This window comes from Porites lutea, chromosome 2 (genome assembly GCF_958299795.1).
Source record: "Porites lutea chromosome 2, jaPorLute2.1, whole genome shotgun sequence".
Classification (NCBI taxonomy): domain Eukaryota; kingdom Metazoa; phylum Cnidaria; class Anthozoa; order Scleractinia; family Poritidae; genus Porites; species Porites lutea.
The window spans coordinates 22,751,942-22,777,872 of NC_133202.1; the positions used below are offsets into that span (position 1 = coordinate 22,751,942).

Sequence of the window (25,931 nt, forward strand, 5' to 3'; positions counted from 1 at the left end):
GTACGCGATATCTTCATTCCGGTTGTTTAAGTGCGAATGCGATGTATGGTGTATTTGTCATTACGGCCCCTAAATCATGAAATTTGATCCTGCGCCGGTAATACGGTCGCCCAGTTAATAACGCCGATTTTTTTATCCATTTGTGACTATATTTACTGGGTTCCACTGGTGGTGTATTTCAAAAATCTAGGTTTGATATGCGATCGACAAACCTGGACAGTAGGATGGGGAATAGGATGGGGGAATTTTCTTTATTATTTATTGCAGATGTTGGATTGAAGTTCTTATTTGAGACAATTTTTGATAGAGTTTTTGTGTTGTCTGGAATATTTGTATGTCCCAGCATGAACTTTTCTGACTTGCATATAAGCACAACCAAACTGCAAGAGAAGGCGTTTTAAGTAACCAGAGATATGAAGACCTGTGACTCCTGCAGTATGTAGCGATTAATCATTGCATGTTTATACGGAATGACTGGATAAATCCATTTTTTTTTTAAAGTCCAAGTTAAGTCGGTAAAAGGTGCCAAGGTTTAATCTCGATGCGCAATGCATTATATGAAGAGCGAAAACCTGTGAAGAGAAACTAAATCTCACATTAAGATTAAGGTTGTAGGAGAAAATGAAAGGTGAGCTAGTCGGGCTGATTTTTGCGGTAACGGAGGATTTTTAGCCTCGTTCTATCAAAGAACTCCAGAGATTCATTCACAATCGCTTTTATTACCATTTATTAAATTTAATGGAATAACTTGAATTATATGCATTGTCATTAATTTAAGACGGTCTGTATCCCGAAAGTGAGTACAATTGGAAGAGAAATAATATATAGATTTAGCCAGGGCTAAAAGCGAAGCTCCCATTAATAAATTTATATTTTAAATCAAACAATAAACTTGTAATCCACAAATCAGTTAACTTAAGGGCACATTCATGTCACTTTTGAGGGAAAGGATAAGTTATTTTAGAGTGAAACATCTTACATCGAGTTGATAGCCTAAATATATGTACACCCAAAAAAACAGCAAACATTATCTTCGATCACATTCAAGAGCCATAATGGCTCGTGATCACAGTAGATTAGGCTTCGAAAACAAATTCTTGGAAAACAAATCAGGCCGAATTTTTTTGCGTTCGACAGGTTTACTTTACAAATTCTTGCCAACAAATCTGAGGGTGTGTAAACCAACCTTTTATACTTTTTATATATCACATCTGAGGCGAAACAGTACTATTTATCATACAGACCTCGGACAGAATACGGTGTCTCACAATTTTTCAAGACAAATTGCACTCATGTTTAGGACGATCAATCGTGGGCTTTTAGAGAAACCGTTCAAAAAAAAAATTCAAAATCACCCGTACAGTCAGTGTGTGGTCGAGTGTTTGAATGAACTTTTATAACAGAGATACGCTTCAACATAATCACGAATTTATTATCATTATTTTTTGTCAATTAATGGTTTCAGTTATAACAATGTGTAATCTTATAAAGCGTCTGATACGCGCGACATTTTTAAGTACTCCTTCAAGCGATGTTCATGAACGATGAAAACAAACGCCACGGACAAGCGATTAAAATTGCAAGAAGGACTACTAACAATCAATAAAAGAAATATAATTCGGTGAAACATTTACAGAGACAACAATTTTCATTCCCGAAGACAAGTATTAAAGATATTGTCCCTAAAAATCCTGAGTCTTTAAGCTTAAAGCTTAAGTTTATTTTGTTTTAATTGCAGCCGGCCTCCCGGTGTTTGCCTTTTTCAAAGATGAACTCCTCGAAGCAAGAAAATCGCTCAAAGTTTCTTTCTACAGCCAAATTTATAACTAAATATTCTTCGGAACGTTTTCTTCCTATTTGCCGTGAGAAAATATATCTGAAGACCTTTTAAAGTTCTGTAAGCTTAAATCAAACCTGATACTAGGTCAGATCATTGACTCAAATCTTACAAACGTGCAAAAACTTGCCGCATAAACTGTGCTCGACTTCATGAAATTAGATATAACAAAAACAAACATCAAATACAATAATTACTCAGGCTTACCATTCGAGATTCAGTTCCTGAAAGATATCAAGGATCTTACGCATTAAGCAAGGTGAAAAACGAAAACGATGCCATCCGAAATCGGAATACTAGTACCCAATTTTGACAAGCGACGCATTTCTCAACCAAAAACCCAATAAACAAACCAGCCATGGATAACAGAAGACTCTTGATAGTAGCTGTATTTCATTTTGTACTTCCAGTGGAAAAAGACAGTTAAAAACATCACAAGTTGACACAAAACTCTGTCAGCTTCAGCCGTCAAAGTAAACAACTTTCAAGACGCTGCATAAACTTTCCGCATGAACTCACCTGTCAAATTTTGACCAATCAGAGTACAAAAATCGGACGTAGAGCGTGACCAACGCGTGACCATGGTAAGAAAAGGTCTTCTCCGCCTGTATTTTTAAAAACCTGCCTGAGTTTTCGCGTCCGGGGTCAGTTTGAAATCAAGATCTTGACAGTGAGGGGCCATAGTGACATAAACACAACATATTTCATATAAATCATTGGAAAAAATAGACTTGAGCCCGCGATCATTTGAAACTGGTAATTTGTCAGCGGATAACTTCAAAAAAGTACTTGACCACGATGGGTCGACATTTAAGCCCGCGGTACGGTCAGGTGATACTGGTCAGCGGATAACCTTTTTTGACAGCTGTCAGTTGATCACAACATTGTGCAATTAGTTTTCTCTTGGGCTCCCAAACTAGCTAGAAAGTGTGAGAGTAAACATTGTTTTCCCTGTGGTGCGGACGGACGGTCGGGCGTACGGTCACGTAATTACCAAATTTTCTCGGATGGGTAGATTACCACATTTCCTTAGCTATGGGGCTCCGTCCACGCGCGCGCTTCGCGCGCGGGTGGAGCTCCCCTAAAATATTATCTTCCTCCTGCAACTTCCGTTACCGAAACTTATTTGATAATTACTCATTTTCTACTAGATCACATGTTTTCAAACTATAATATACAAGACAACCACACTTTTTTCCTACACATCTAGCAAAATTATGTTTCCTCTGACGGCCTTTTTTAAAGAAATAATTATAAAAACAAAACAGAAATTTTACATTCTAAATATTTTGTTAGGTCAGACCAAATACATCATGGCAGAATAACTAGACTTTTCCATTTCTTGAGCTAATAACTTAACTAAAATGTTAAACTGACTCAGACCTTAGTCTGCCACGGATTTCATTTTAAACAAATTAAAGAAAACTAAGTTGAAAAAAACAAAACAAAACAAAACAAAACCTAGATATGTAATGCAACACTGTCCTGTTTCTAGCCATACAAAACATCACTCTAATACTATTGATAAAAAAGGCCATACCTTTTTAAAGATAAAAGATATGTTAACGAAATTTTGGTTTTTTACCCTTCAATAATACATCTTGTAGTTAAATAAACTGCTGGTCTGATTTGTTGCAATTTTAGAGCTCTGATTGGCTTAGCCATCATTGTATATGAGCCTTTATACCATGGTCTTTAAATATGGTAACTGTACGCGTCTGCTCAAAATTAAAAACAAGCTGAAAATCGGTTGATTTTACAAATAAAGTCGGGAAGAATTCTCGATATTTTGTGGGCGTTTTTAATAAAACAATTATTCCACTCGCGCTTTTTGGATATGAGATGATTATCGTCAACTCGGCGCGACACGTTTCTTTGGCCATCTCATATCCAACGCGCACTCGTGGAATAACTGTTAAATACCCGATGCAAATATTTCGCTATATTTATTTCTATGCCTTTTTTGATCTGCCTACAAATCGGTAACTGAAGTTTCATAAAAATTGCGGACACCAGTTAGCTGTAGTTAAAGGCAACAAAACGGATTTGAAGTGGGAAATGCCTATGTACGACTTTAGTTTATTATGAGTCATTCCCCAGACGTTGGATCGATTAGTTTCCATTGGTATCAGGCGACAAAAGCAAGCACAAATATACCGTAACATTCTATACACACCCTCTCTGCGGACATATCAAAATTACATGTTTCATGGGCACTTCTGAAATTGATTCCCTAAAGTTACTGTCGACAGGAGCACAAATAGGCACCGTCGCTATTAATTTGGTCATATTAAGTATTTTTCAGCGACATGATTATGGGAAAACCATTCGAGTTAGCAAAAATTGCAACGGACACCAAAACATGGTAATTTACGCGCTTAACTTGGAATAAGTGCCAGTGCTTTGGCGCTTTGGAAGCGCATTGGCCGATCGGATTGTATTAAAAGCGTATAAAGCACGATATTCATGTGTAAATGACTTCGTTTTTGTCCTCAGCGGCCCGTTATGAACTTCTTAAAAAGTCATCAGTGAGCTTAAGCAAAGACGTTTTTATCTGATGCACGTCAACCGGAAGTGGACTTTTTTCAATCTGGGCAGTGGGTATTCCTAATTTTTCGGGTAAATAGTCAGTCTGTAAGAGTTAAAAAAAAAAAAAAAAAAAAAACTTACCAATACAGAATCGAGGTAAATTTAATTTCTCTTGCAATAATGTTATTTCAGTCGCGACTGCTAAAATAGTCATGGGTGATCCTGCTTTTGCTTGTTGTCGTGTAAGTGAATTCCTACTTATAGCCCTTGGTGGTGTAAGTAATCAATTCTTCTCCTCCCCCCCCCCCCCCGCCTTTTTTCTCCTTTCACCGGCAATACGTTCTTCATTGTCAAAAAGATTTGTATGCATAGTATATTTTGCGATTCAGGGATATAAATATAAATAAATATAAATGAAGAGAGTTTATATCTAAATCACGGGGAAAACCCTTTCTTGTAGTAAGAATAATTAAATATATTATTTCAACGCTTCAAATTTGAAGAGGGGCATAGGGTTATTGTGGTTTTAGTTTATCTCATTTATGTTTTCTCGTAACACGGTGTTGGAGATCTCCAAAAGATAGTGAATGTAAAGTTGAATCTCCTTTCGATTAGTTGAGATAGATGAGTTATTTTCGCCAGGGAGGTACCCATTCACCTACGTTCCTCAAGATAAACTGAATTTACAGACCTGTTCAAATGCGCGCTTAGATTTATTTCGGAATATTTATTTGAAAATTGACTTTTAAGCAACCAACATAGATGATCAACGAATGCTTCTCTTTCCTTCTTTGACATTTTGACCGTAAAAAATATCAGCGAGGGAAAATATCTTAAAGGATAAGCGAGCTCGGATTTCGATTCTATAAAATCTGAAGGCTAAATTTTCGTTTCCAAGTAGTCACATGACAGCAAAACCTTAATTTGGAACTCATCAATAATATAAATGATTTCATGCAGAGGAAAAACGATCGAATGTCATAATTAATATAAACCCATAAATACACGGTATTTTACCCGCATGGGATAATCCGCAGAAAGATGTGACTAAATATCTTGTTTTTAAAGACGTCCTTGAAACATTTGTTTTGTTTTGCGTAAAGTAGCTCGTCGATGGACTAATTTACATATCTGATTTGCATTCGATTCCAAACAAAGTTCACTTGATTCTTGTTTTATCTTGTGACCGCCGCTTGGCGGCATGAGAGACCATATTGATGTGGCGTTACCCAAAAAATTGACCTACAAATCCTATGAACCAATACTGATATTTCTTACGTTGGGCCACAAACAACATTCAGCCGGCGGCGAAATATTTTTTCACTGCTCTTTGTTTGGGTTCTTTGTTTCTTAAACACATTATACACCTGTTTTACGCCCGTAGACTCAAATTTGAATATTATCATTAGGCGAGCTTGCGTAATGTACGCATGCTCGTAACCTCTGGTGAGTATTAAAGCCGGGTTGTATTCATTGTCTATGTTATTTTGATCTTGTGGGCCAGCAAAATGGAAGCCGGTAAATCACCTTGTATGCTGCAATTTCAGAGCGACGTAAAACTCACCTCTGAAGAATTTGTTAAAGTCTTCAAGGAATTCGACAAGGACGGTAAGATTTTACACGCGAAATCTCAGTAGCTTATACTTAAATCGCTGCTTGACTGACTAGCGAAACACATCAGAGTTTCATTTAAGCCAGTATGTACATATTTCCTTATCCAGGGAATGGTTATATCGAGGCTGACGAATTGAACTCGTTTATGATAACCCTTCTGCAAGAAACGGGAAATGAGGTAAATATAAATACTCTATGCACAAAAGAAAAGGGTTGAATATTGGCGAACAAGCGGTACCTAATGGCAACCAAAATTTGCTTCAACGTGATATTTCTTATAAAGGATAACTCTCAAAAACACGATGTATGAACAAAATTCAAACAGGCCCGTTTTCTTCTTAAAATTATATATCGTTGGTTTCTCAGTATCATTTTTAAAAACAATGTTATATTTTTGAAGCTGGATCGTAGTATATGACGAATACATTAAAGGATTTATTTTAATACGATCATACAGATCAAATTTCAAAGTCCATAAAATTGTAACAAAAAAGTAGGTTGGGATAAATTATCAGTTCTTTTGTTTGAATTTCCCGTGAAAGTATTTCAAATAAATACAATATATTTTTTCACCGTAATTTTCCGTTCTTAAATAAGCTGAAGTATGAATATTTTATTTGCAAAAAAAGGTTTTATATTCACAAAAATTGTTTTGTTTTGGAAATGTAAATATTTAAAACCAAACTTGCGTTATAACTATCAAGATGCGTGTAACAGTCCCACATTGAATGGCGTCTTCGTTCACAGTATTGCTGCTTTTTGAAAACATCCGCCATAAGGAGACATGGTAATGCTGAAGATATCTTTTAAGGGGTTCCTTTTTTTTAAAAAAAAAAAAAACTCGTGAACTGTTTGGCAATATAATGTAGTATCTTGCTGCGAAAGCCATTTCTGCTAAATACCCCAAAGATTTGAAGAATTGGTTACGTTAACAACAACTTGCTAACGAGAGCCATTCAAGTCTAATCGAAGGCAAATATTCGACTGAGGAGGCTAGGTGTTTCATTTCTTTTCACATTTATCTTCACAGATTTTATTAAAGCATGCGATCTGATTGGAGGTTATTTTCCACGATGGGTATTATTTATTGATAGTTCTGCTCATCACGAATATTTATTTACATTGCCACCTAACATGCTCACTTATCTCTGCAAACAGCGGGCAAAAAACAGTTTTTTCAAGTTGTTGAACCTTTAAATGTTAGAACGAATAAGTGTGAAGTACTGAACAAACCCGATGATTAATATCAGAAAAGGATAAAAGGATCTAAGACGCTCACTCATATAAATTATTCAGAACAATCATTCTCGCTTTCTTGGAACAATGCGGCCTTTGTAGATAATAAGTACATTTCTTAATCTTTGGGGTAATAGTAATTGTGATGTTAGTGATTAATATTTTACTCTAATATGACCACAAAATTATTCAAAAGGCCCCACAGAAAGAAACGTATTCATTATTAGAAGATTTTATCTTCGAACTTCTTTTAGAGCGCGGGGCAACCGAAAGACAGAAATGATCGGTCAGACGGGTAATTTTAAAACTGAAATATCAAGATGTTCTTGGAATTTTTATTAGAACTTGACTGCCTTTATACTATTTATATGTAGACTGATCTGGCCAGATAGTCCTTACCAACAGCGACATTCTTTTGAAATACTAAAATGTAGTTTTGATGACAAAATAGACTTGTTTCTTTCTGAAATAGATTTCACAAATGCGACGTGTTGATGGCATAAAATAATATAAAGTGATCATTAGAAAAGTCGATGCAGACTATAGTTTATAAATATTAGATAACGTGGTTTAAACTTAAATTGTTTCGTTTATTTTTGTTTTTCTTGTGGTTCTTAAAATCTGCTTTGGAATAAATTATTTTGCTATTAGATTTTGCAAAAGTTAGTAGGCACCAAGAAGTATGATGAGGGAAGCATTCATTTCCGCCAAATAGGTCCAAATACTAACATCTTATGTTAGTTTACAACCAGAAAAAACATGTAGAAAATAAAAAAGCTTCTGTTTACATGTTCCTTGTTTTGAGGTGCCTTTAAAATTTTATGTGAGAAAATGCCGTTAATGTTGTCAGTTTGATCGTTATATGATCAATGTGGTTTTAAGGTTTCACTAAAATGGCAAGTTTTATAAAATCCTCATTAAAGTGAAGAAGAAGCTCATAGAACTTTCTCTTTGGTCTCTTTGTTTATTTTAGTTGAAAGTAGGACTGTAAATTCCACAGTCTGTTGGGAAAGCTTTCTGAAATTCACTCTAAATGAGGTGGCCAGAATTATTAAAAAAACATTAGCCATGTTTTATGGAATACTAAATCAAACACGACATTGTTTTAATCGGGTTAGCTTGGATTAAACCTTGCTGAGTGTGGAATGATCTCCTCTCATCCATGCCATGCCATTGACCTTTCTTTTGTGGCATCACCCACTAGAATTATCTAAGTACAGACATTTTGTTGTTACTGTGAAGTCCGAAATTTATTTGATTCAGCTCGGTGAGGTAACGGTCGTCAGCGCGATTTTATTCCAGAATGCTTTCATATGTCAGGGCGGGGGCACGGTTTGCTCCTACACAGATTTTTGTTCATTGTTGAAACACTCTCTAAGCTATCCAGAGTACTTTTAGATACAAAGAAATTCATCTTAAACAGCGCTATAAAGGGGCATCTATTCGGTCATCCATTGGGACAACTTGAGTCCTAGGGTTCTAGGGTTATTTTCCCGAAAATTTAAGAGCAATATTAATTTGGGGCCTTACGAAGGTTGCTCTCTTCATTATCATTCCTCTCTTTATCTAATTTTTCAATCCGAAAATTTTGTTTTTCCCTTTTACTTCGAAATACACCTTAACCTAGGGGGTGCAAAGTGAAAAAATGATAAATGGGAAAATAGGGAATTTATCAGATAGACTTCGAAATCGTACATAAATGGTATAATCATCCAGAAATGTTTGTCGTTCTCAAGTTATAATATATTCTAAGCAATATTTTCTTCTTCGAACAGATATTTTGAAAACTTTCGTTGGGTGCCTCTGCATGTGGCATCAAGGAATTAAATTTACTACTTATCTCGTGACATATCACACAGCCAGAGATTTTTCTGCCGAACCTGTTTCTCTGATTATACAGAGGTTATTCGTGAACATATACCAGATAGACTGATGAAATGTACTTACTTAATGATTTTATTTCATAAAGCGGTAGGAAAAACAGCTTTGCAGACTTTTCAATGTGTTTTAATTCTGATATAAAATTATTTAACACTTGATATTAGTATTTCTAATATAGCTAACATCTTGATATAATGCTAGCTTTAATTACTCTTTTGCTGGACCTCAATCCAATCAAGTTTTTTCCTTTCAGAATTAATAAGTTTAAAAAGGGAAATTTACTTATTTTCAAATTTTGATTTGATTGTCACTGTCTGGGAGCTGAATCTATTATATTAAATCTAGTCAAAGTCTGTTTTATCTGTTTCCGTAAACTACTGGTTTGGGGAAACAGATAGAGTAGAATTATGATTTTTACGCAGTAATGCAAACTTATTAGTCCACTGACAGTGAAAGGATGAAAAAACGTAAAGTGCATTTATTTAGGTTATGTTGCTTAGTGGACTCTTGACGTCATACGAATTAATAATCAGCCAAGTCGACGCCATCTTAGATTTTATTGAAAAATGGATGATAGACTTCACTGATTTGGCACATTATTAAATCTTAATCTCACATTTCTGCTACCAGATTTGAAGATTTGGCTTCTTATGACGTTATACCCGCTATTGTATGATCACCAAGTTAAACCTTGCCAAATTGTAACTCGTTATTTGGCCGAATTTATACTAGAGATAAATTATTCGTCTTGTAGGAATTATCCGTCTAAGACGGATAACTCGTCTAGATATAAATGCGGTGTTTAGACGAAATTTGGTCAGCACTTCTCATAGAAATTTTATAATTCGTCTGTCTCTAAATCTATATCTAGGCGGAATCAAAGATGGATTTTTATTGAGTTTTGACTTCAGGGAACTGGTACCTATTTTTCCCTTTATCGAAACTCCAAATCCCTCTAAATTCGTACTACGAATTTATAATCTAGACCAATTAGTCGTCTGATGGATAACTGTCTCTTTCGGCTAAGTGTGAGCGTTCTTTGCAAAAAAAAAAGGAAAAATAGGCTGTTTTATTGCCAATGACGTCTTTCTACTACTGAGACTTGGGTTCATTTCGTTTTTTTTCTTTCATGTTTAAATTTGGTAATCCCTGAATGAGGATTAAAGTAAAAATACTAAAGAAAAACCCCAACAATTAGCACAAGAAAGCAAAATCCTAAAGGATTCTCGTGGTTGTAGTAAAATGACGTCATCATGCAAATGGCCTATAACACTTGGCAGTTTGCAAACTATGTTTTTACATGTACTTGTTTATGAGCTTAACTTTTTAAGATCTTTTATTTCAGAAACCATCGCAAGAAGAAGTTGAAAAGTTTAAGGAGTACATACTAGAAAAATTCGATGATAATTCGGATGGGAAAATTAGTATGTGCGAGGTAAGAACGATTCAGTGACTTTCCCTTAAAGGTTTTGTCGTTTGTTTTGGTTTACTGGGAAGGAGGGAAGGGTTCCTTTCTTACTCTTCTCATCTCATCTATCCTCTTCGTGCCTCGTGGCACATAGGGCCTTCACGGAGTCCCTCCTTTTATCTTAATTACCCGCAACGGTCTTCACTTCCTCCCACGATTGCCATCCTGCTTCTGCTCTTTCCTTTTCAACCGTTCGGCCCCCAGGTGGTTTTTGATCTTCCCATTCTTCTTTTTCCTTCTGGTGCCCAAGTTATTGCCATGCTGCAGTCGTCGTTTTGGTCCTGTCTTAGTGTAATAATATCCCATCATCTTCCATCTACGCTGCTTAACCTCTTCACTCAAGTTAAATGCCTGCTCTTTCTGACAGCTCTTAAGCATTGACATGTTCCTGCCACTGGATCTGTAGGATTCTTCGTAGACACTTGTTATGAAACACTTCCACTGTTCTGTCGTCCCACTTCTTCATTTTCCATGTTTCACACCTGTACAGCAGAACTGGCTTTACCAGTGTTTTATGCAGTCTCAGTTAATTTCGTTCTTCTTAGGATATCTTAATTTTGAGCGCAATGCCAGATCCTCTTTCATCTGACAAATGCACTCCTCACTCTTGAGAATCCGTTTTTCTTGTCTTTCATACCACCTCCCTCCTTATTAACTGGAGCTCCTAAGTAAGTGAATTCATCACTTCTGCTATTCCTTGTCCAGTTATCATAATCATTTCTTGGTTCTTTACATTAATTCTCATAACCTTTTTCTTTTTCATGTTGATTCTCAATCCACTCGTCAGGCTGCGTATTCAATTCTTGCTGTTTTATCCTGAATCTGCTGTTTGGTAGAAGAGTTTAGCATTACATAATCTCCAAAGTCTAGGTTGTCTAATTTAGATCTGAATTTCCACCTAATACCATTCTCACCACGACCAATGGTCCTTCTCGTTACCCAATCCATAACAATCAAGAACAAAACAACTGACATGTTACATCCCTGTTTGACGCCAGTTTTAATGCCAAACCACATGCCTATCTCTCCTTAGTCTTCTACAGCACACTTGCATGAAGTCTTCATAGAATATTTTTACCATTCTAATGATCTTTTATGGGACTCCGTATTCCTTCATGATTGACCACATTTTTTCGCGGTAAATAGAGTCGAACGCATTTTTAAATTTTATGAAGTTCAGATAGTGTTGCTTGCTACTCGGTAACCTGCTCAATGATGCTCCGCAGTATAAATACTTGTTTTGTCGTCCTTCTTCCTTATCTATATCCTTCCTGTCTTTCCTTAACCGGTCATTGACACCACTTCTTATCCTATCGATAATAATCCTGCATACATCTTTCCCACAACAGATAGTAAAGTTATACCTCTCCAATTCTTGCAGTGCTTGGCATTTCCTTTCTTTGATTGCTTGATGATTAGCCCTCGCGTCTAACTCTTCGGGATCCTCTCATACTGTCATATTTACTTCATCAGTTGATGTATTTCTCTGCTGAAAATTTTGTCTGTTTTCGGTAACTCTGCTGTTATGGCGTCAATTCCCGGTGCTTTCCCATTCTGTAATCCCTTTATCGCTGCCTCGCCCTCGCCTAGTTTACTTCTATCTCTTCTGCAGTCAATCTTGCCCTTACTTCACTTTTACTACCGATGAGGTTTCCATTTTTGTCTGGAACCGTTGTGCCCTGTCTAGATCTGTCATTGCACAGAATCTTTGCGAGCCCGCATATTTAGTGTCTTTACGCTTTTCCTCTTTAAAGCTTCTTCTGCTTCATCTGCAATGCTCTCCATCCAGTTCCTTTTATTTGCTTTTATACTCCTCTTAACCTCTCTGTCCTTTTCTGTATACTTTGCACTAATTTGTCTTTTGACTCTTTCTGATCGTGTGCTTGGGATTATTTTTAGTGATTTGTTCCCTTCGGTCTACAAGGTTCCATGATTCGTCACTGATCCATGGTTTCTTCCTCTTTCGTGGTCAAACTAGAAATTTTTCTGCAACCTCAGGGTACTCCTTCTCCATCACTTGAAAGTCACGCTCTATTTCTTCGTCTTCCTCTGCTGCTAGCCCTTCATCTTCAAGCACCTGGTGTCAGGGCTACGCTAAATGTTCTCAAGATGTTTTCATTATTTAGCCTGGTTGTATCGTACTTGACTCTAATTCTTTTCTTTTCCTTCGGTTGGTTAAACAACCTCAATTTCACTGTTGTGCATATAAGATAATGGTCACTTGCTGTAAACCCTAGTGTCTTTCACTGAATTCCTAAGTCTTTTATCAATTAGTGCGTGATTTATCTGATTCGTAGTTATCCTATTTGGCGATACCCATCTTGTCTTGTGGACATTCTTATGTTAGAAGTTTGTTCCTACGATAACTAGCTCATTCATATCACAAATTCGCACAATCTCTGTCCATTATCATTTCTTTGTCCCAGCTCATGCATTCGTATCACTTTCATTGGCGGATCCTTCCGTCTGTTGCATTTTTCCCTGACCTGTCTAGTGTGTTTCGCTAATACCCATGATGTCTATGTTTCTACTGGTCATTTCTCTCGTTCGCTGCGCAATGTTACCACTTCTGTACAGTGTACGTACATTCCAGTTTCCGAGCTCTATGATGTTTTGGGGGTGTACCAGTGGCCTATTCAGCTCGGTGGCGTCCTGTTGGCTTTGGCCCCCGCGCATTATAGAGTCACTCCTTTTGTGAGGACAGGCCACAGTATTCCGTTGATAATGTGAATTTTCTCTGCTTCTGGTTTTCTGTAACAACAGGGTTTTACTGGAGAGGGTTATCAGCCCCCAACCCCCAACTTGAAGGACCAGGGGACCGCACTTAGTCTAGTCTCTATTCTTAGACCTGTTCAGCATAGGTGGCCCTACCAGGATCGTCAAAGACTTCAGCCGACATAGGTCTATGGTTCATTGAGACACCCAAACCACTCCACCAAAGTAGAGGGGTGGTCTTCTACGTACTATTAAACTGTATTGGGTTTGCACAGCTGCATATTTTTTTTTTTAATTTCACGCTGGAGAAAAGAGCAGACTATAACTTGCGGATTCCATCATGATTCCCCATGGCCGCCATTTGGTCAAAAAAAAAAATTCAGGATGATTGCACAGGCCTTACCCTTTTGAATTGAAGACTCTTTAACTCCTTCGCTAAACCTTTCGATAGATATTTGGTGCGATGATTCGATCTCCCGTGTTCAGCGATCCCTTTAGATTCATAGGAAATTAAAGCAGCTTTGGTTTCGAAGAGATCGCGAGAGATAAAAACAGAAAGATGTTTCTGTTAGAAAGGCAGCACTGACCTTACGGAAAAATGAACGTACAATAACTGATGATCTTAATTGACAATGGAAAGTAGAGAATCGATTTTTAATTTGTTTTTATGCTAAAATTTTAGGTGTAACGATTTCGTCTTCCCTGAGTTAAAAACCTTGGCTGAAACACATTAGGCCATTATCAGTCAAATCATTTTTCAACCGCTTTTATGCAAAAAATAGGATTGTGAATCAGGTAGAACAGGCCGTTTCCGAGATGCCTTAGAGCTGGGTTGCAAAGCGAGGCTAATTGCAAAGCTTTTGACATATAAAATATATTATATATGTATAGACCAGTAGGTGAACTACTCAAATCCTGAGTGCATGGGTGTTTAATACAAGCCTGTTTCGTAGGCCACCGAGAAGGTGACCCACCCTTCAGTTAAACTCCATTATAACACTGAAGCGTCAGGGTCTACATCAAAAAAAATGATCGCGTGATAAAAACGGTTACATATAACGTTTGAAATTTAAATTTGTAAGAAACTTTAAAATGAAAAGCGCGCGCTTGCTCTCAATCGCCTACAACTCTTATACGAAACTTAAGTCACACGAAAGCTCGCGCTACAATCTCTGCCTTTCACATGTTCGATTGTACCTTGGGATGAACTTGCGTCGATGTTTGCTTGTAGAGACAAGTTCGTTGCGCTTGTTCAGTGTTGCCATGTGAGGCCTACAGATTAAAAAGAACTTCTCTGTTGTACATAGATTGCAACGTTTTGTATGGTTGGTGTAAGATTTTGCTTTGGCGAGTATTTTTCCTCGTGATATTAAATTCCTTATTTGCCTCCTTTAGCTGCCACAGGTGCTTGCTCAGCTCAGTCTCATTCCTTCTCTTTTCATGTCTAAATGAAATCAGGTGGTTTCTGTATCTTGCCTTGAACTGAGTAGCTGTGAGACCGATGTATGTCTCTTTTTTGTCTCCGGTTGTGACTGTGGCTTGGTACACGACTTCACTTACCAGGCATTCTCCGTTCAGCGGGCAGTCTTCTTTTTTCCTACAGCTACACGTGTTGCCTTCGTTTTTCTGTGTCTGCGCTGTTTCTGCTATCTTCAGGATGGCTTTGTTGTGGCTATCTATTATTTACTAGACGTTGGGCATGCAGCTGTAGCTGAGCTTTATGGTGTTCCTGTTGAAAATTTTCCTCAATTTGTGACCCGCTGGGAAAGATCTTTAAATGAGGCTGATGAACGCACGTCCGATGTTGGTTTTGACGCTTTTGTTATATGGTGGATTAAACCATATAACATTTCTTTGTCGTTTGTGTTTCTGTGATGGTGGTTTCTGTGGTGGTGGCTTGAATTCTAGTTTAAAGCACAGCCACTCTTTCGTAATGCTTCCTGGTACGGAGCAAATGCTGGATAGCCGCCGGTTAATTGCTAATGGGGTGTGGTGGATGGTTTGGAGTATGGTTCGAATTTTCCGGTGTTTAAATCCAGTGTTACATCTAGGAAGTCAACAACTTTCTTGTTTGCATCAACTGTGATTTTTAGGTTGTTGTTCGCAAATATTTGGCATATTTGTTCTTTTGCTCTCTCTATCTGCCTTGGTGTTTGATTGAGTATGGCAAGCCTGTCATCTCTGTAAAGGCCGATTTCGATGCCAGGGATCTGCTTTAGCTGCGACAGGAGATAACAACCCACCAGTTCACAAGTCTCCGCTCCGTCGTAGCTTCCCATGGTTACGTCAAAATTTGATGCTGAATTTCTCTTTTCCCATGGTTGGCCTTTGCTGAATAGCAGGGAGTGCTTGGAATTGATGACTGCTTGTCGTTCGTTGGCTGAGATGTTCAGGTGTTCAGAGGCGAAGTCAAGGGCGTGTTTTAGGAGGGCTTTGGTAATTGAGGGGTAAAATTCTACGACGTTAAAGCACATAAATGCCGAGTCGCCTTTATTAGCCAGCTGCTTGAACCATTGAAGCACAGAGGATGTGTTCTTCCACTGGTTGACTTTTGTGACGTCGACGAGTTTCCGATTTATTTCTTCCAGGATTTGTTTGCTTATAAGGCCTATCTCCGAGCAATAAATACCACTTATTAACCTCTTTCTTTCGGTTATTACAGGGAAATATCAGACCGAGGCCGTGATGTATTGCCCGAGCGGTCATAAGTTATTCTTTATATCGAATTTTAGCGCGTTTTTCTTTAGTTGAATATATACAATAAGAAACACCGAAAGTAATTTTCAACATCCACCCGAAAGAGGTCATTCGAGGTCGTGTTTACTGAACCGAAACAAACCCGGCGATGCGATCGAAACCACAAGACACATTTTTTTGACAATGAGAATTTTTGAATCTGAGTCTGTTATCAATTAAAATTAATAACTGCTCAACTGTAACTTAAAAAAAAAAACGCCATTTCACGAAAATCTTGCCCGCTTAGTGGTCAGAATAGTGTGTGCGGTCTCTTGCTTTTGCTGGCCAGCAATAACGTTTGTTTTGTACAGCAAAAGGATGTAGTTATGTAGGTAGGTTTAGGTAGGTAATATTTAGGTGGGTTGATGAGAAAGCAAGTAAAAAAGTAAATTTTCCAGTAAATGTTACTCATGACATTGTGACCGCAATGACTATTTGGTCCCTGCTTTAAAAACATGACCACATGTAATAATTTAAGTCTTTGTTGTCCTTTCTAGCTTGAGAATATCCTTCCCACAGAGGAAAACTACCTTAACCAGTTCCGGACTGAATTTGAGTTGGATTCAATGGACAGCATTAAATTCATAAAGGTAAGTAACCACTTAACTGCACTTTGCCGTCTTTGCTGATTATTCCCGTCGGTCCGAACCGAAATGGTCCGTTCCATTTGATTTCTAACCGAAATTTCCAGAATTTTGGGCTGAATGTGAAGTGCCCCAGGGCTCAAACATTTTATTTTTGTGAAGGTTTGAACCCAGGAGTCAACTCATAAGTAGGCTAGGTTGAGTATGATCGTCCAGGTGAACGAAGTCCTGAATAGGACAAAGAGCTCTTGATAGGACTGTTATTGTTGACCGTGACTCACGTTTCGATAACCTGTGCGGTAGTCATCTTCAGAGTCAAACTGAGTTGTATCACGTCAGTTGATGGTATTCAACTCTGTATAGTGACCTGATTGGTCAATTAAGTGGCCATGTTTTTTGTCATCTGTCAGTTAAGCTGTAATATTGGCTATGAACACTCGTAATGTCATTGGCGCGTTTCGATCACTGTCACATATCACAGTTTCTCATTTAATTGTGTTGTTCTTTGGCTAAATAGTTTAACCGTACTCCGTATTGGCTATTTTACCTTATGACGTGTTTACTCCTAATTCCCTTTACTTCTGATATGGAATGCCCTAGGCGTGTCCCAAGTCGAAATCTCTGATAGCTTTTTTATCCACGATATCAAGACCTAAAGCATTAAGAATCAGTTTATTTCTGATCTTGAAAGTTTAAGCATGCCTCCAATTTTTTTTTAACCTTTCCACTCACTAATACTAGCTATATCGATCGACACTACATTTTTCCACGTCACTGGATCAGTGTAGAAAGTAACTATGAATAAAAGGAGAAAATAAGAAGTGAAAGAGAAGAAAGATAGAAAGTACAGTACTCAAATACTCTTTCAAGTGAAAGCAAGGTTCTCCATTTCTGTTAAATTTTAGTGAATTTTCATTGAAAAACAATATTGATATTATCTCTTTGCAGATATGGAACCATTATGATAGTGACATGAGTGGTTACTTGGAAGGAGATGAGATCGACGCCTTTCTTAAGGACATGTTGCAACAGGGTGGTCATAATCTAAATCCACAGCGAATTGCTGACTACAAATCTTTTATGGTACAATTTTTTTTACAAATTAAGACGGGATCCACCAGGACATTGAGTAATTTGATTTTCAGTGGACAAAAATCTTGTACCAGAACAATTTAAAGCATATTGCATTCTTTCTTACATTTTTCAAGGGCTAAAGATGTAATAAATGATCTGCAGTAACGCCAAAAAAAATTTCTTATGGGAGCCCGAGAACGTGAATGTCAAATTTCACATAATTACATCTTACACATGAAATTTTCAGAATTTTACATGTGTAATCAAAATTCTTGTGAAATTTGACATTCATTTTCTCGGACTTCCATGAGAAATTTTCTTTGGTGTTATTACAGATGATTTATTACATCTTTAGTGCTTGAAAAAGATAAAAAAGAATGCAATATTCTTTAAATTATTCTGCTTCAAGGTTTTTGTCCACATAAAATTATAATTTCCTGGTGGATTCCGTCTTAATATACCGGATAATTATCATGTACACTCTAAAATGGTTCATTATCACAGAAAGGGCTAAACATTCTGATATATTCTGCGTTAAAGTTATGTTTCTTCAGTATAATTAGAAACACTTACAAGCCCAAGGTTTGTAACAAATTTAAGGGTTTTTTTAGGTAAAGCGCACTCAGAAGCTTGTAATGCTGTTGGTCGCCTTTCTTTAGCATGCAGCTGGTTTGGTAATCGGGGCCAATGTCTCTGGTACTTGCTGTTTTGTTAGATCTTGAACGGTCCTAGGCCTTTCGAAACAAGTTGCCAAACGAACAATTGGAGCAAGAAAATTTGTCAAAGAAAAAGACTGGCGTATCTTATTATTCAAGCTGATTTTCGCCTGAGCACTACGTTATTCATCTAACACGTCATGTTTTGTTTGTGCGTCTGCTAGATGGATAGATATGACGAAAACAAGGACGGCAAAATAGGACTAAAGGAATTAGCCCAGTAAGTGTCGATAAATTATTATTTTAAACTTCACGCTCTTAAACTCGGCTTTTTTTTAACTACAGAATTTTCCCTTGATGCCATTTTAAGCCATTGAAACAATGCTTGGTTGCCAGTGTTCGCAGGAACAAACTTCTTTTTTGTATAAAGGAAGAGTTAGCTTATCAGCAAGGACGACGATGGCGAATACGTATCTTAAAAAGTGAATTCACGCTGTTACGTTTCAAAATTCATCGTTCGGCTTATTTTTTATTATTATTACTATTTTTTATGTCATTGAATTTGACAACTGTCGGGAGTTGAATTCTAAAGGACTGTATCTAAGTTTGAAAAAAGAATTTTTTTTTATTAAATCGTGTCTTTTGTTCGCTTCCTGCAGAAAACTTGAAATTAGGCAGTTCCACGTCATGGTCGTGCAACGACGGCAAAGAAATGTACACAAAATCGTGAAGCACGTGCCAAGTTGTTGTTTTGCTAAAAGGGAGCTTATTAAGCAACGACGACAGCGACGTCAACGAGAACGTCAAAAAAGCAATAGGCTTAGATTGGCAAAACAACAACTTTGCACGTGCATCACGCATTTTTCTACATTTTTTTGCCGTCACTGCACGACTACGACGTGAAAATGCCTAATGTCACTTTTTGTGGAGGACGTGAACACAAGAAAACGATTTCCTTTTTCTTTCCCTGAAATTTGATAGTCTGATAGAATTCAAATCCAGAAAAAATTGCCAACATTGAACGAATTGAACGAGATGGAATAAACTTTGTAAGAGAAGTTTTCGTTGCCTTCACCATCGTTGTTGCTTAAGCTCCCTAATCTAAACCTATTGCTTTTCTGCCGTTCTCGTTGCCGTCGGCGTCGATGATACTTAAGCTCACTAGCTGATGGCGGCAAAACGTCATATGCATGTAGTAATTCTTCAAAACTTTAAAGCGAAAATATGTCTTCTTATTAAATTGATGTAGGAAAAAGATGAAGTTTACCCCTCAAAAGTATTAAGGGTATAATAATGTATGCTTTTTTGCTTCGTGGACTTTCCTTTGAGTGAGATACTTGTTTCGTAGTGCACACTGTTATTTATTCACCCACAACATCATGATGTAAAGCTCAACATAAAAACTACATTATTCTAGCCTTAGCATCACTGTGTATTCTAAGAAAACATAGCAAAATTAAGTGAAATATAATTATATATAACCACTAGACCAACAAACAGATATAAAATAGATTGTTCAGTGCCTCTTTTCTGTTTTTAGGATCCTGCCTAAGGAAGAAAACTTTTTTGCGAACTTCCAGGTATATCGCCGCTAAATAAATAAAATGAATAAATGTGTTAATAAAATTGAAAAGATAGAAATTATACACATACCTTGATGAAGAATGATAATGAATAAAATAAAAGGGAATGCCGGAGTTCTGGCATGTTCATATTAAACTAAAGATTCACCACGCTTAATCGGAATTCCTGTAAGTAGACAAGTACAAGTTTCTACTTAAGTCGCAGGCTGGTTCACATTTATGCATAGTCTATTCCGATCCAGTTCCGTCGTTTCTTCGCGCATTTTCAACAAAATCGTCTGTTTTTAACGAAATCGTCACATATCAAGAGAACTGCGATTGCTTGATAACGTTCTAGCTAACTAGAGGAACGAAGACGACGATAACGAAGACATTAGCAAATAATAATAATAATAATAATAATAATAATAATAATAATAATAACAATAATAAAGCATCATTTTTTACGCAAAACAAGAACTCTGAACGTGCAGCATCCTTTATGGGCAGATGTTTTTGCCACAATAGCACCGTCTGACGTTGTCAAACTATGAACGCGGTCGTCGCTTTAACCCTTAAGATTGTCAGAATTTAGCGTTCTTTCTGATTTTTCCTGACACAACTCATCTGAATTAGTTCTGTTCTGATTAACTGAAGAATAAGTTTGAAGTTCTTCCCACGGGATTCAGATCTGACTAAATAATAATGATAATGAAAAAAGAAGAAAAAATTGATTGTGGGTTACTGAGATCATGACCAAATGTATGCGTCGAGGAGGTTATCTTTGACTAAGTCTTTTCAACTGTGTCTGATTTTTTCTGCATTAGGGAAAGAAAGTCTTGTCAAGAGATGATTTTGATGCTATCTTTGACCATTATGACACGGTACGATTTTATGTTTTTGTACTAAGAGTATATCTTGACTTGGGTACCCGATCAAGTCAGTGTTGCGGCTCAAATCGCAAGCGAACAGTATGACATAATTTTATTCTCCTTAATTTTCGCGGGTTCTTAAATTCGCGATTTTAAAAAATTCGCGAACTTAAAGACCCGCGAAAAATAACGACCGCGAACTTTGCTCTGGCGAAATTTAATGGACATAGAAAATCATGTATTTGTGTTTTCAAGGGTCCTAAACAATTTTTAACACAAGGTGTTAGTACAAGGAGCTATCATCTATCAACTTAAGATGTTAATGTTTAAAATTTTTAAAATTTTTCAAACTAAACTAGTGAGCAGCACTCTGCAAGCTGTTGCTGTAAAACTTATTTGTTACTTATTTCAGCTGAAACCGTGGCCCCAAAGTTTTCTCACGCCTTGCGTGAAAATTTCACAGCTGCGCCTGTTCCTTTTCGTAAATCCGGCAAAAAACCTTCAAGGTTTGCGACCATCACTATTTTTAGTCATATAATGGCTTAAATACAGGCGTTTAGTACTTGATTGTAAAACTCCCTGAAGAAGTCTACGATAGTTAGACGAAACGCGTAGGAGAATAAACAAGTTTTACAGCAACAGTTGGCAGAGTGCTGCTCACTAGTTTAGTTTTAAAAATTTTAAAAATTGTCACATCGCTAAAGGGTGGGAAAAGGCTGGCATCACCCAACTATTAGAGGAATCGTTTAGTCTTCCCCCTGAGGATCCATTTGAAGAGATTGAAGGTTATATTGAGATCTCTTAGGAGGGACATGTAACGATACTCTCGATACTCGATAATGACTCGGAAGAACAAGAAGACTTTTTTCATTACTGTAAGACTGACTTTTGGAGGAATACGGCTGCCGCTAAGGGACAGCATATTGGTTTTGTTTCAATTGTTGATTAACGTACAATTTTTGTAAAAAAGAAAAAATAAAGTCACTTAATTGTCAATTTCGCGAAATTAAATTCCCTGCAAACACAATTTTTCTCCGCGATCGCGAAATTAAAGACTCGCGAAATTTGCCGAGAAAATTTTCGCGAAATTTAAGTCCCGCGAAAATAAAGGAGAATAAGGTAATAAGCAATTCTCTTAAAAGAACAAGTAGCGCCTAGCAAGAAATTTACGTATGTCTTCAATGTCTGTCACTTAAGAGGATACTGGTTACAGTGTATGAGGACTGAAATACTGCATTGAAGACAAGTTAATGTGGTGCCTAAAGTGTGGTCATTAGTCATCCTAGGCCGGTAAAATCAACTTTGATGATAATGTGATTGCTTGTATGCCAAGTGTCGCTTTAGATTTGACGACGAGAACGAGTACGAGTACGAGTACGAGATTTAACTTAACGTTTTGCGCGTGTTCTATGAAGTAATAAGCCCTCACCCGATAGCAAAATGATAAAACTTCTTACATTTGATAACTTGTTCCCACCACTACGACATTCTCGCTAAAACGCGTAGTAGAATGACGACGGTTACCACATTTTCCGGCCAAAACGACGCTGGTTCACGGGCGCGCACTACTTAGTACTGAGAAAATCTCGTACTCGTAGTCTTCCTCGTCTCAGAATCTAAGGCTCTCTAATAACTATAAGTTCAAAATTAAACTGCCTTCAGTTCGTGTGAACAGCGAAAAGAGATGTCAAGGAGAAACAGAGACAGAGAGGCAGATGGGGCAGGGAGTGAGAATTAAAGAACCCTCTTCTCTCCCTCCTCCTCTCTTCCACCTTATTTTTTCCGCTCTCTGACCGCTGTGCCATAGTACTCGGTCTAAAAAACACAACGTCACTTTCGTATTTTTTGTCATACCGGGTTCAATTATTTTTCTTAAGTAGTTTGAATTTCTACTATCATATCCCTAATACGTATGATTAATTAAGTAAAATCATTTCTATATCTTTACAGGACAAAAGTGGTGAAATTGATAGTTCTGAGCTCTTAGTTCTATTACGTGACGTCATGAAAAAGATGGGATTGGTAAGAATTGATTGTTGTTTCTTATTTATGTATTACACAATTTTATTATTCATTCTTCGTCTCGATTAGTTCAAATCCTCTTTCTAATTCGCACGAAAGCGTTTACCAACTTTAAAGACGTTTACTGCATCCGATAAAATGACGTCAATACAACAGAATAAAAGCCATAAAGAGAGAGGAGGCGAGAAGTGTTAGGGACACGATTGAGTTGTTTTCAGTTGGTAGAGCTGAATAAAATGGCAAAATACTGTTAACACGTTTTGCGAAAAAGAAATAGCCCAATTACATTCAACTCAATGGATAAAGAAGAAATATCTGCTTGACTAAACATCCCTTTGTATCCGTAATTGACGGTCTGAATGGGGGTACCTCGATAACACTAAAAACTTAATTTTTTGGCTCTGTTTCATAAAACAGTGAAATTGTAGGCATTTTAACATTAACAGTAAAAAATTATCCAGAAAGAAACAGAAACGACTCCAAAGTTGTAAAACATTTGTTTAAGACTTGGTCTTTTTGCTTACTTCATCCAAGTCCATAAAAAATTTTCCACAGGAACCAGACAGTTGCCAGGAACTGGAAAAAATGAGAGATATACTTCTGGGAGTCAGTGATCGAGACAAGAACGGAAAACTTTCCCGATGCGAGCTGGCACTGATGTTATCGGATATGAATGAATAAACAACATATAATACAATATATGATATACATATATATATATAATTTGTTTCGTATTGAATCTTGTATGGTTTTAGGCAAGATAACGAATATTATCTGGCCACCATAGTCCATGAATGTGGAATGGCTGTGTCATAAGGTAAGGCGTTTTTCGTAGTGCCCACAAAGAGGCTCGTAAGAGGTGAAAAAGATTTTTTTTGTTAGCCTCCTAGTATTTATAATTACCAGAGCGCCGGTTCCCAGTTAAGTTTTATCTTCTAAATTACATCATCATAAGGGAAAAACAACCCCTTTTTTAATTTGCTGATGCAAATATCAGAAAAATTCAAAATTATTAACTGCTTTCTCCGAAAGCAAAAGAGGGAGTAAAGGAAGTTATCAAAACTATGTGACATACATACCTTTTTTTAAATTCGTCTTAATCTATTTAGAAAAAATAGTCAAGTATACAGATGTCCCGCGATTCACAGGGTCACATAATTTGGAAAAACTTGCACTGTGACTCTTCTTTGGATTTCTCGATCAGGGGCTCCTAGGGCCACACCTTCTTTGCAAAACACGAAATCTAACGAATTATCTGTCAGCCCTCCTCAGATTTCTAAATCCTTACTGCTAAAAAAGTAACTAGGTGGATAGACAAGATGATTCAATGAGAATGCTCCTTTCATATTTTCTAGTATTTAGCATTTTTCATTTTTACCGTAAGCTTTTTGTATGTTTAAATTATAGTCTTCACAATGCTTTCTCTAGTATGATAAATGTCCTTGTAGTTGCTCAAGTCACTGACATTCCTCTGGTTTTATACCTCGGTATATAATTATGTAATCATTAAAGTTATATGAAACTGTCAGCCAATCCTCGCTTTTCCTTGTCTTATAAATAATACGAATGACGAAGTAAAGTTGTCATCTGCCTTTCGAAAGAGGTTTATCATATATAGTGAATTCTTGAATGAATAGTGATGTTGATTTAACTCAGTAGAATATCGAGCATTTTGACTGCTGAGCTACAAAACTAGCCACAACTGCAAATTACGCTTGCAGTGCCTTATTCGGAAAATACATGAAAATTATGCTCGTCAATGAAGAATTATGCCAAGCGTATGCTAGCAAATTCAATTAAAGCCTAAATACCACGAATTATACACTGTGTACCTTCGACGGTGTTACGTACCACCCTCAATACTGTTAGCTATCGTGATCGAGGTACTACTCTATTTTGACGAGAGACCCTTCTCTCTTCTCTACTTCAATGATTTTTTTTGATAAAATTCCCCACCACCAGAAGACAGTTTTCATCAGCAGATTTATTCAAGGCTGAACAAAATGAGAATTATGATTAATCAATCGTATGTGGAATATACTGATCAAAGACGTAAAAATTGATGCTTACACTTTGATGCTAAATCCCACCATTTTAATAACCACATTCAAATTATTATTGTTAATTTTGTTTACTGATATCTGCTGGGTCATTGAAATTAAATATAAGAGAATTGGCGAAAAATGAAACGCCCGAATACTACGAAGAAGTAAAATGCGAAAATACAACCTCTGAAACCAATGATTTTACACACACACCAAAAAAAACTAAATCGAATTCAATTAATACTGACATTCATGTTCATATTTTACAATTTATTGATGATTAAAGCTGTTTCATAAAACATTTGAATTCAACTACCTGATGCGTACTTAGCACACAAAAGGCCTTATTGACGATACCCGCCACGCACGCGTTTTAGGATTGATTTACGTCAAGTGAGAATCAAACATTTGGTATTCACGAAGACAGCATTAAGCTCAAACAATTATATACAGTGTAAATTACAACGGGGAAGATATTAAAGCAATAGTATATTGTCAGTTTCTGTTTAGGCTAATGATGTTTTACGGACTATTTAAAATCTTTTCCAATTCCTTCTTGTTGAACTTCTTGTTTTTGTCTTTGTCAAATGCCTTCATCTTTTTTTCTTTAAACTTTTCAAACGTAACGCCAGGCTGTGAATTAAAGAGAAAAGATGAAAAGAAATTTAACTTCCTTAAAGCAAAAAAAGAAGAAAAATTAAGTATTTAAAAAAAAAAGCAGTCGAAAGGAAAGTACGCCCTCCAGTGGCGTATCCAGAACCTGAGATAGGAGGTGGGGGGGTTGGGGGCGGTGGGTGGTGGTGGCGATCCCCAATTTTTTTTTTTTTTTCAGTCCTCCGGGCTTCAGTTTGGCCTAGATTCGCCACTACGCTCTAGGTGACGAGGAGGGGGATCGGACTCGGGGAGAGTAATAACAATTGCCGGTAATTAAATGCACCAATCATCTTTATAAAATAACTAAGGTAGTACGCGCGCTCTGATTGGCCGAGAGGAGTGTTTGCATGAGAGTATGTAAACATGGTTGTGGCGTCAAGTTGTTTGGTTTTTCGCGCGCTGATCACGCAAGCACAAATTTGAAAAAGTCTTCGAGTTCAAAACTC

The 25,931-nt window shown here is 37.0% G+C and overlaps 2 protein-coding genes across 3 annotated transcripts in view; one reads left to right on the top strand and one right to left on the bottom strand.

Moving 5' to 3' along the window:
* The first annotated feature begins 5,821 nt into the window (after positions 1-5,821).
* LOC140926752 (calretinin-like) lies at positions 5,822-23,485 on the top strand. The gene is made up of 10 exons (XM_073376453.1): positions 5,822-5,974; positions 6,088-6,158; positions 10,443-10,532; positions 16,514-16,606; positions 17,549-17,683; positions 18,555-18,610; positions 19,871-19,910; positions 20,720-20,776; positions 22,715-22,786; positions 23,342-23,485. The coding sequence occupies exons 1-10, from the start codon at positions 5,875-5,877 to the stop codon at positions 23,465-23,467; spliced, it is 840 nt and encodes a 279-aa protein (XP_073232554.1). The 5' UTR covers positions 5,822-5,874; the 3' UTR covers positions 23,468-23,485.
* A 1,671-nt stretch (positions 23,486-25,156) lies between these two features.
* The window catches only part of LOC140926754 (calbindin-32-like), a 17,112-nt gene continuing 16,337 nt past the window's right edge, over positions 25,157-25,931 (bottom strand). Inside the window, exon 10 of one of the 2 annotated variants that reach the window (XM_073376455.1) lies at positions 25,157-25,464. In XM_073376455.1, coding sequence (XP_073232556.1) covers positions 25,354-25,464 — 111 coding nt within the window. In that variant the 3' untranslated portion in view covers positions 25,157-25,353. The remainder of the gene's footprint in view (positions 25,465-25,931) is intronic. The other variant, XM_073376454.1, reaches the window with a different exon arrangement.

Coding starts and splice junctions, on each gene's coding strand:
- LOC140926752 (XM_073376453.1), top strand. CDS start 5,875: ATGGAAGCCGGTAAATCACCTTGTATGCTGCAATTTCAGAGCGACGTA. Junction 18,611..19,870: donor GGACTAAAGGAATTAGCCCA/GTAAGTGTCGAT, acceptor TTCTGTTTTTAG/GATCCTGCCTAAGGAAGAAA. Junction 19,911..20,719: donor ACTTTTTTGCGAACTTCCAG/GTATATCGCCGC, acceptor TTTCTGCATTAG/GGAAAGAAAGTCTTGTCAAG.